Here is an 11,530-nt window from a genome sequence, read left to right on the forward strand (position 1 = left end):
AACAGTTAAGGCTTAAGACGTATAGGAGTTAGTATGTTTTTCAATAATCGTTTAAAACATAGCTAAGTAATATAAAAATTTGTTTCTTAGTACTAGAAAAAATAGTTTGTATTTTGCATATTAAGTTTTTTTTTTTTTACCTTAAAAGCATATTTTGCTATATTTGTACTTTAAGTACAATATGTACATAATTCACATATTTTATTAAAAAAAAATTAAAATAATATATGACATACTGAATAATATTTTATACCTACAATACAACATTTAATATTAATTTTATACAAATTGTAAAAAATAAAATAAAATGATTAAATTATCTATTAACTGCGTGTTTTTACAATTATTTATGTATTATGAAAAACATAGTTGTAAGGAATACGCTGAATACAGTTGATGTCAGATTGATTTATCATTTACGGTTTCATCTGGTGTTAATATAGTTAGTATAATATTCTAAATTAAGAACAATTTTTTTGCTGTAAAAATTAAATTAATTAATAATTTTTTGATTTTTAATGAAAAGTCAAATATTTTTAAAAGCATATTTTAGCATTTTTGTATATATTTTTAGAATATAATATATTATAATTTTTAAGGACATAAGTGCATGTATATTTTAAGGTTATTTAGAACATGAAGTCCCTAGCCCTATACTAATAATTTTCAGGATAATAAACGAATTATACGATTATAAACTACTATACAATATTAAAATACAAAAATAAAAAATAAATAAACATATAGTATAAATTTGTATTAAGCTTGTAAGCCAAATATAATATTGCTCTTTCACTTCACATACAACTATTATAAGTATCATATACATTTTGATTGAATTATTTTTCATTGTTTTATTACACGGGACATTCACTATGATTAATTTTGACTAATATGATATAGAATACAGATATATACTATAATATGTCCTTGTTTTCAATAGTAGGACAATTTATCGCAATCGAATAATATATCCAATAAAAAAAAAAAAACCGTTATAGTTTATTATTGCAAACTATAATAAGTCAAGGGTTGTATTTTAAAAGCCGATATATTATACATCAAACACGTTATGTATAATTTTTTTTATGATTAAATCATTTATTATTCAGGTTGTTTCCGTTGTCGATTAAATCCTAAATCTTTGATTTTCTTGATTCAAAAAACAGGATTCTGCAAGAGGAGATATAGGTACGCGCGATTGTATACAGATAATAAACCGCGTCTACAAGTCTGTAACATAATGCTAAAAAAACGTGTTTTGTACCAAGCTAATAATAAAGAACCCTGCTCTCGCGCGATATTATAAAATAAATTGCATATATTATATTATATTTATATGTTATAAACGCCGCTTAGGAGAAAAAACTAAACACACGCGGTGCGTTAAATTGGCACTGGCATCTCGTTGCAGGAAAATTTGACATGAGTTTTGCAATATTTTTTGTCCGACCAATTCAATTTTTGTTATCACAACCGGTTTTTAGCGTTTTTACGACATCGATCACGAACATGCCGGTATCGACTTGACATTTTAACGTTCGTAACATATTATATACTAGCAGCAGCCAGCAAGCATCTAACTGTCGTTGTTAAAACAAAAACAGCAAAAAAATATTACAGTATTTTTCAATTTATCAAATTCAGTTAGAGTATTAATATTTTCGAAAGATCACAAAACCGTGCCCACACCGGAAAATCAAAAAAAAAATTAAAAACAACCATAATACTTTACAAAATTCATTGTCAAATTGACCAAATTTAATCATGAATGTTTTTATAAAAGTTTGAATGTAATGAAAAATGGTTTGAAAGTTTGATCAATATTTTTTTTTTAAATTTAATAAGTTCATTTATGGTATCATCATAAGTTATCAATATTTTACAAACAAAACCATAAAACTATTTAAAAAGTGAAAATTCTTGGTGATTTTTCATAAATTTTTAAGTTCAACTATATATTTTTGGTGCTTAATTAATTTTTAAATTAAATTATTTTTGGCATCATAATTATTAATGTTACAAAATATTATATAAATTAAATTTGATGATAGAGGATATTTAAACTCTCAGAATCAAAGACATTATTTAATTAAACAAAACATTAACTATACTAATTCGTTATATCTTCAAATTACTTGGTGTGGATATAACTCAAAATGCATTAAAATCTATAAATATTATAACAAATAATAATAGAAAATTATACTCTTCTGGTTTCAAAAACTAAATAGTATTATTTTGGATGACAATTTTAAATATTATTTATCTATAATTTTAATGTAATACACTGAAAACCTATATTGGTAAAAAGATTTTTTTACTCTATATCTTGGGAAACTTTCCTCGTAGTATCTTATGGATTAATACATATGGGACAAGGTCTCAATTCATACAACCGAAAAATATTCATGGAACTTTTTTAATACTTCTTTTTTTTAATAATATAATTTTTCTATGCACAATTTTTAAATTAGAAAATTCTTCAAAAATATTTTATGAAATATCTTCCAATTTTGGAGTGTAAACAACTCAATGATTTGAACCAAATGTTTTTGCGATTTTATAAGTAAAAACAGCAAAAATAATAACTTACAACAAAAATTTAAAATTTAAAGAAACTCTTTTAAATACTAGGTTATTACGTCATAATTTCACTATGTTCAAATATATTTGTTTGAGGTGTACACAGCATCATTCTATACCTAAAATAATAATAATATAATATATGGTAGGCACATTTATATTGCTTGTAAAGTAATTTGTTTTAGTATTAGTATTTAATGTATAAATCCCTCCTGGACTTATGGTTAATGGAAATATTAAAAAATAAATCTAAACCATATTCAGGCTTTTCAAAATACAGTCAACTCGCGATATAACGAATTTCAAGGGACCGAGAAAAAAATTCGTTATATCGAAAGTTCATTACATCGAAATTCGTTATATCAAAAGAATATACTAACTGAACTCGTTATAACGAGATTTAAAACAAAAATTCAAAATTTTATTATTCGTATACATAATGTATAAAATATATGAGTCATATAAGTATGTATTTATTGTTTAATTTCAATATAAATGTATGTAATAATATTTCTTATAAAAATATGCTATAATAATAATATTGCTTTTAATATGTACATATAATAAATCGCTATACATGTGTGCAGTGTGCATTTATTTTTTAAAAAAATCAGATATTTTTGATTAAGTAACTTTGATAACTAACTCGTAATCTATTATGTGGTAATAGCAACATACTTATTTTTACATATTTTTCATAGAGTTATACACTAGATACATGTATCTTATCTTAATTAAAATTAAAAATTCATAATGGAAAGCTCCAAATTTATAAAAATACATTACATTTGTTCGTTATACCGCGATATTTTCAAGGGACCGGTAGTTTTATTCGTTATATCGAGATTTTCGTTATATGGAATTTTGTTATATCGCGAGTTGACTGTATTGCATTAAGAAAATTAATGAACTCTCCCTTTTATGTTTCAAATCATACCCTTCACGTAGACCTCAAAATTAAATCTGTAAAAGAAGAAGCAGTAACTCATTATAAAATATTCCATAATCAACTTGCAACTCATTCCAATCATCTTACTCAAGCTCTGTCGTCAAATATTATTCCGGATAATCCTCCAACGCGCTTAAAATTCAGCTGGTGAAGAGATATGTTAACTTAAAAAAAAAAAATTAAATTAAAAAAATGTAAAAAAAAATTATATATATATATATGTAAAAATTAATGTATAACCTCACTTAAAAGAGTCATCACTGGGTGGCTACTTTTATCAAGATTTTTATGTATTATAATATTTATTTTAGCTAATACTCTTATTGTACCCTTGAGGTACAGACTGTATATATAAAAATAAAGGAAAAAAAAATATTTGTATTTAATTAGATAGTTGTTAGTTTTTTTCCAAAAACACTTGTACTTTAATTCATTAAATTAAATTGCTAAGCTTAATTTTATAACCTCGCTTCCAAAAAAAAAAAAAAAAACTGAATCAATTATGTGAAAACTTTTTTATTAATTCTCGTTTTTTTCTTGGATTTTGGTTTTTTTTAAGTATTTTGAACTTTTAATGTTCCAAAATATAATTAGATGCAATTGTATTTAAAAAAAATACCCTTTAAGTTGAAAACTGAAATATTTTTACTGTTTCAAGAGATAATTACAGATAAAAAATGAAAAATAAATAAAAATACAACAAAAAAAACATCATTGTAAAATAAATACTTTCATCGTTTCACTCATGACCTAAAATGATTAATTGTTTTATGTACCTAATGCCTAATTAATATTTTATTTTTATGATAATATTAAAGGTTACCATTAAAAACTATACTTAATCTAAAATTTTTATACAAATTATGTTTGACATGAAGCACCTATTTATTAGAAATTACCTTGTTTAACTAATAATATTTATTTAATATGCTTATTCCTGTTAGTTTAGGTATTTAAAGTTATGTTTTTAGTTTGAACGCAAGGTTACTTATGATATCATACTTGCTGTAATGATCAATTTAAGTTAATCTGTTTTTTAGTAAACGGAGCTCAACTTATAGTAATTATACAATCATCATAATTTATTATTGCTTTCAAATTTAAGATATTAATAGGTGCAACAACGTTTTTATCCGTGGTAAATGAAATGAAGCGTAAAGTATTACGTGATTGAGTACTGCTGCATTTGAATATATTTTTTTAGTTTAGAATAATTTTTTTTCTGAATACATATTATTTTTATTTGGCATATTTTTTTAAACGATTCATTAATTATGCTATATTATACTGAATAAAGTACGATGTTTTAACCAAATAAAAAAATAATACTTTCATTTATATTTAAATTAATTTCAAATAAAATTGTATTAATGTATCTACTTAAAATAGATTTAATTACTTAAATAGTATAACAATTAACAACATGTATGTATAATATAAATATAATTATAAAATATACCGAACACGTTTGTATATAATAGACACACCGGTTGACACACCAAACGTCTCCTAATTTTTGTGGTATAGATTACAACTAACTTTGTGCGCTTGTTAAGTCATCTACGGATATTAAAATCTTCTAAAAATCCACAAGTAAATTCTATGTTAAGTCTTTATTAGTAATATATTTTAATTGTATTTGTTGTTTTGAAGAGATCTATATCCAAACGCTTACATAGAAGAAGACTAACTGACTCTGAGACAAAATCGCGAGTTGATAAAAAAAAAAAAATGTAATGAAATAAAAGTAATTGGACATTAAAAGCAATCCCACGGACAGGCCTTGAGCGTACGCGAGAATATAACAAAACAACTTTTTACGAACATTTAATTTTTTCTTTTTCCAACAAGATGAAGAAGATTTAAAGATTTTGGCGTGCAGCCATCGCGGTTGCAAACAAGTTTTTAAATTTCTTCGGGACGGGTGGAAAAAAAAACTGGATATGAAAATCCCCACTGTCATCCACTGCCAATGACAGAAGCGAGCGTTTCGTATTCATCTCACCCCGTATGTAATTATTCTTTTTTGTACGGGTTCTTGGGATTTCATTGTCACCCATGTGCAAAAAGTTCCTTTATAAGGCCGGACCGATAATCACTTGGACACAATTCGTTCTGATCATCTGCACGAGCACCTACCTTCGAGCAGTATACCTACGGAACACCGTCGCCGCTTTCGTCAGATAACCGTCGAAATAACATTATCAATATGAAGGCAAGCAGACATTATATTTAATATTATGTTCGGTTTAGAAACATATATTATTTTATCTTTTGGACAAATAGTATTTTTCGTTTGAGCCAACCATAACATATTATTATTTTATATTATATTTGTACAGGTCTTGTGTATTACATTACTTTTGGTCGCTGCGGCGTTCGCTGAAACCAAGGACCAACCCAAAAAACGTAGCTACGAATTGGGACACGCAGGATCCGCTGCCTCTCTTGGTAATTTGTTTTTGATATACATATATACGTATTCTTTTTTTTTATATATAATTACACACGGACGCGTTTAAAAAAAAATATTAGTTATGTTTAAATCCAATTCGACAATCACGACAAAGGGCGTCTCCGGTTTATGATTATATTCCTGTAATACGATTCTTACGCTTATTATTGTGTTGATGTCAATCACTTTTGAGTTCTGAGTACCGATCATTTTCAAATAATTATTACTGTTCAAAGCGGCACAATTAAAGAGAACTCCGTTAACATTCGACGTATTAATAAGATAGTTGTGTTTTTTATCGTGCTCATGTGATCGAGCATGTGATGATAATATGCTACTGATAATGTAGTTTTTGTTGCTTTTAAACGTATCCATAAAATACGGCGTTAACGATTTATAGGAATCGTATAAAATTCAATACAATGTATACTTTAAACATCAATACATACATTTCTATATTCTTCATTCACTTCAAAATATTTTATTTTATTGAGGCGAACACATCTGCCGTTTATGTACAATATATTTGTCGACGATGTTCATTAAAATAATATATTTGTATGTATAAATAAATAGCCAAAAAAGCCATAAAAAAACTGTTAATTTAATTAGAAATAATTTTTAACTTAACTTATTTTAAACCTACCTAATAATATCATTGTATAACAGTCTATTTTTATTGAAAACGAGTAATAATCACAATTTGATAACTAACCGGTTAATTTCTTCAGCTAAATATTTAAATATTACAAATGGGAGGCTTAATAAAATAATAACTATAATACGTTATGATATGTATTTTTTTTGTATCACTTTTAAGTAATTCATAATATTGAATTATCCACAAATATTTCATTTTAAGCATGTTTTGGTATTCTTAGATGCATCAAAATATTTAATTCTGAAATGTAGTTAATTATAGATTATAATAACGCGATTGCAGTATAGCATCATTTCAAGCTTGCATAATATTATTTGAATTTAAAAATACATTTTCATTTAAACCATTTTACTACATACCTACATAATAATATTAGCATAATAAATAACATGCTAAAATATATTTTGTCACACCTTGATATTATATTTTAATTTTACGACATAACGTGGGAAACAAAAGTGGTATATTTCCGCTGTTTTGATTATAAAATTTACCTCTTATATGAGTCGTGTGAGTTAAATTTGATCGATAATCATATTATAATATGTGCATGGAATCACAAGGTTATTTTGTGTTACGTGTTGTAACTATATTTTAAGACAAACTCTTAACTCATTTACGATACCGAATACTATACTATTTTGATAATAAAATGGTTATGTTTTATTTGATATTTAAATAACTCAATATATAATAAAGTTTGAAAATGATTATAGTGTATACTTTCTATAAATATTTTAAATATTCATTAAAACTCATTACATTTATTTACTAAAAATCTCAAATAAATATGTACCCTTATAAATAAATTTAGTGAGTTTTCGATAGTCTCGTAGAGTAATTGATCTCGGTCGAAATAAGACATCGTGTTAAGATGAGATATGATATTTACTATATTACTTCTTTCTACTTTAACATATTTTAACTTAATTTAATTTTTTTTATTTTATTTGACGTTGGATATCTTAGATTTTTAGAATGTTAGAACACGTGTAAATCCTAGTATATTCATTATGTTTTAAGGTATTTAAATATTATTTATAAATTAAAATAATAGTAGGTGTCGTATGATATTTGTTTGTGTTTTTAAATCAATAGTTTAATTGTTGAATTGGTTTCTTAAATATTTTTGTGTTCAAATTGTTTCTAAAATACTTAATTTTATGTATTTTTATAGGATACGGATCTAACTTTGGATACGGATCTGGTTTTGGATACGGATCTGGTTTTGGATACAAATCTGGATATCAATCGGCATACCCATCATCCTATTCGGCTTACTCAGGCGCATACCCAGCAGTGTCATACTCATCTTACCCAGCCACTTCTCGTGCCTCATACGCAGCCTTCTCTGGTGCCTATCCGGCATCTTACTCGGCTAACTCTGCTGCCTTCCCGGCATCTTACTCGGCTTCTGCCTTCCCTGCATCCTACTCGGCCAATTCTGCTGCCTTCCCTGCATCTTACTCAGCCAACTCTGCTGCGTTCCCATCATCTTACTCCGCCTACTCTGCTGCTTACCCAGCATCTTACTCTGCTTACTCGGCTGCTTACCCAGCATCTTACTCTACTCACTCAGCTGCCTACCCAGCATCTTACTCAACCTACTCGGCTGCATCTCCAGCTGCCTCTTACTACAGTGCCTCCCCGGCATCTTACTCGGCTTACTCCGCCGCATACCCAGCATCTTACTCGACCTACTCAGCTGCATCTCCAGCTTCAGTATACGGTGCCTACCCAGCATCATACTCTGGTGTCAATGCTGCTTCTTACACTGCTGCATTACCAACATCTTACTCTGCTGCCATCCCCTCGTCGTACTCTGCATACTCTGGAGCATCTCCTTTGGCATATTCTGCCAACTCTGCTTCTGCTGTGCACAACGCTGAATTCGTATCAAGCACAGTCGCACCAAAAGCTGCATCTTACGGTGCAACAGAGTACTTGGGATCTCAGACTTTCAACATCAACAAATAGACAACGGCAAAATAATTATGAAACGAAAATATAACAATGCAAATCAATGAATAATGTGTGTTTACAGTATAAAATAAATAAATTTATTTTAAAATTTAAAATACTTTCTTTATTTAAAAAATATATAAATGAACATTAATTTAATGTGATACATTAATTTTTTGGTAATTTAATTATCATTCATTAATGTACTTATACTTGTACTAATTAAAAATATTAGTAAAACAAATTATTTCTTTCATATTGTTATTTTAATGACTCATAAGCATTAAAAGACATTATTAAAATAATGTATAGGTAAACTATTGATTACTTGGAATCACGATAGTGTGTTATATATAAACAGTAAAACAAATCCAGTGAAAAATAATTTAGGTAATATAAAATTATAAATTAGTATTAAAGATTAGTCACAGTCAGCGTTTTAGACTTTAGTAAAAAAATATAGGGATTCTGAAAATTATATATTCATATAATAATATAATAATAAAATATTATCACGATTAAAGATGATATTTCACGTATTTTATACATCTATGATATAGCAAGTGCCTACATAATTAGCAATAATTATATATAATAAAATAGTATAAGTAATACAGTTTTTTTTTTTTTTTTTAAGTGATTGCGTTGTCAAGACAGAAATATTTAGAATAAACAGTAGTCAGTCGTATGTAATAGTATGACTCGTACGGAAGTCATTGAATCATTTCATATAGTGTTAAACCACTATAAGTAAATAAATTAAATATTATTTAATAATTGATTTAATTAATTAACAATCAAATATTTACAGACAATATGTATTAGTGTTTAAAATATCTCTTTAAGTTAACGAACTCTTTTTCTTTTTTAAACATATTTAACGGCTTTAATTGGATGAATATAATAATATCTTGTATTTTGACTTGATTTTATTTAAACACTTTTCAACTTGTATCTATTTGGTTATTTACAAAATTTGATGTAATTTACTCATTTATATAGATAGTATGTACCAACGATCATGTATGTACTTTTTATCTGTAAAAATCACAAATATAATATACCACAACTTAATAAAACATTCAATTACTATTTTATTAATTATTAATACATTTTATTATTTGACGTAGTACGTTGTGATAAATACATTTGTTTAATGTTCATCAAAATACTGACGGACAATAACATTCGGATTGGTTCCGTCAATCATGACTACACAGCATATTATAATGGAGCTATGCATGGTTAATGTGATCATAATTTTTTTTACTCAAAACAGAACCCTTGTAAATTTTAATAGGAAAACCTTAATAATAATTATTGACATAAATTAGGTTCTTATTTTTGTATCATTTCTATCAATGGATTATGACTTATGGAGATTTATCATCAACAATATAAAATATATATATATTATGTATATATCAGTGTACCTATAGTATATGTGTACCAGGTACCTACCAACATAATGTTTTTGGTTTTGATGAATAACGGAATAAATATTGCGTGCTCTTTCTTAATAGAAAAAATGTTATAAATCACCTTTTTTCCAAAGTGAGTCATTTTTGGATCCTTTGGGGACAAAAGAATACAAAGCTCGAAATCCAGACTGTCTGCCCAAAGCGAGATATATGGTTCACGTTGTGCATGTCCGATATAAATCGATTTTTTAAATTAAACACCATAGATTTTTGGTCCATTTTGGTCTGATTTCCAGTATTTACGGGTTTTTTTTTGTTTGACTAATTTATATTACTTTGATCCGGTTCGGATTGGTTAAATATTCAAAAATATAATAGGGAAATCTAAAGCCTTGTATCCAGTAGCCAATTTTTGTAGTATTAACTATATGTCATACGATTACGAAATACGAAATATGTAATAACTAAAATGTATTGATATAATTCTTAAAATATTGTGATATAACCACTATCTAATGGGTAAAACATGATTGCATACGATTTTACCTGATTTTTAACTATACGATCATGTACATAAGTATTAAGCGTTATTAATTGATAATTTTATTTATTTATTAACTATTTTATTATAATTTAGTTATTTTTATTAGGTATATTTTATTATGTTATCGATTATTTCCCAGAATCGTCACATCCCGACGTTTACTGAAATAACATTATGGTAAACAATAGTCGTTAGTCGTCACTTGTCTTTAAGCAGGTTAAGTTGTCTAGTATCTCCTGTCTAGCCTGATACTAATGTAAATATTTTTATTTCTTTTTATAAGTATAATGGCTTTATATTGAAATATTACAATCTATACAAGTGTACTAATAAACAATAATTATGAGAAAATAATAACATGGTAAGAATAGTCTCATATTAGAGATACTTAGTGGCTTTACGTAAACAATTTACAGCTTATAATTTTTTTAAGTCACGGCACCAACTCCGCTTGAGTCGTCTGGTAGGTTTCCCGGGTAATACTGGTATAACTAACATTTCTGTTAAGCTAATTGGAGTTAGATTGAAAATTTGCGTGGAAGCGTTTGTAATATTTAATAAAAATATGAACATTTCAGTTTTCCGTATTAACGTGTATTTACAATTTATGTCTCACGTGTGGTTGTGTACTTGATTACTACTACTACTACTGCAGGATCGTCAGAAGAACTTGGAGGTATTAACTGTAACGTGCGTATATGTTTATATCAATATTAACATACGGGTTAAAAATGATTCTCAAAATATATTTAAAATAGGTATTGAGAATTAACAGTAAGTAATTAAGTTCTAATTAGTATACATTTTAGACTGTAATAAAGATGTCTAAACTCTAAGCCATACAATTTTTATTTTTTTTAATTGGTGTGGCTCGGTCTTTTTTAAGAAATTAAAAAATTATCAATTTAATCTAGTTCAGTTACATTTCCTTACGCATACACATTAGTCTGGT

General features: G+C 26.7%; 1 protein-coding gene across 1 annotated transcript; it reads left to right on the plus strand.

Annotated features, from left to right (window-relative positions):
• The first annotated feature begins 5,634 nt into the window (after nucleotides 1-5,634).
• On the plus strand, nucleotides 5,635-8,710 carry LOC112597718 (prisilkin-39-like). Its single transcript, XM_025343888.1, has 3 exons — nucleotides 5,635-5,750; nucleotides 5,878-5,986; nucleotides 7,829-8,710. Exons 1-3 carry the CDS (start codon nucleotides 5,745-5,747, stop codon nucleotides 8,626-8,628), a joined length of 915 nt encoding a protein of 304 aa, XP_025199673.1. The 5' UTR covers nucleotides 5,635-5,744; the 3' UTR covers nucleotides 8,629-8,710.
• Nucleotides 8,711-11,530: the final 2,820 nt, after the last annotated feature.

The sequence above is a fragment of the Melanaphis sacchari genome, unplaced genomic scaffold (genome assembly GCF_002803265.2).
Source record: "Melanaphis sacchari strain LSU unplaced genomic scaffold, SCAv2.0 Contig43_pilon_pilon, whole genome shotgun sequence".
Taxonomy (NCBI): Eukaryota; Metazoa; Arthropoda; class Insecta; order Hemiptera; family Aphididae; genus Melanaphis; species Melanaphis sacchari.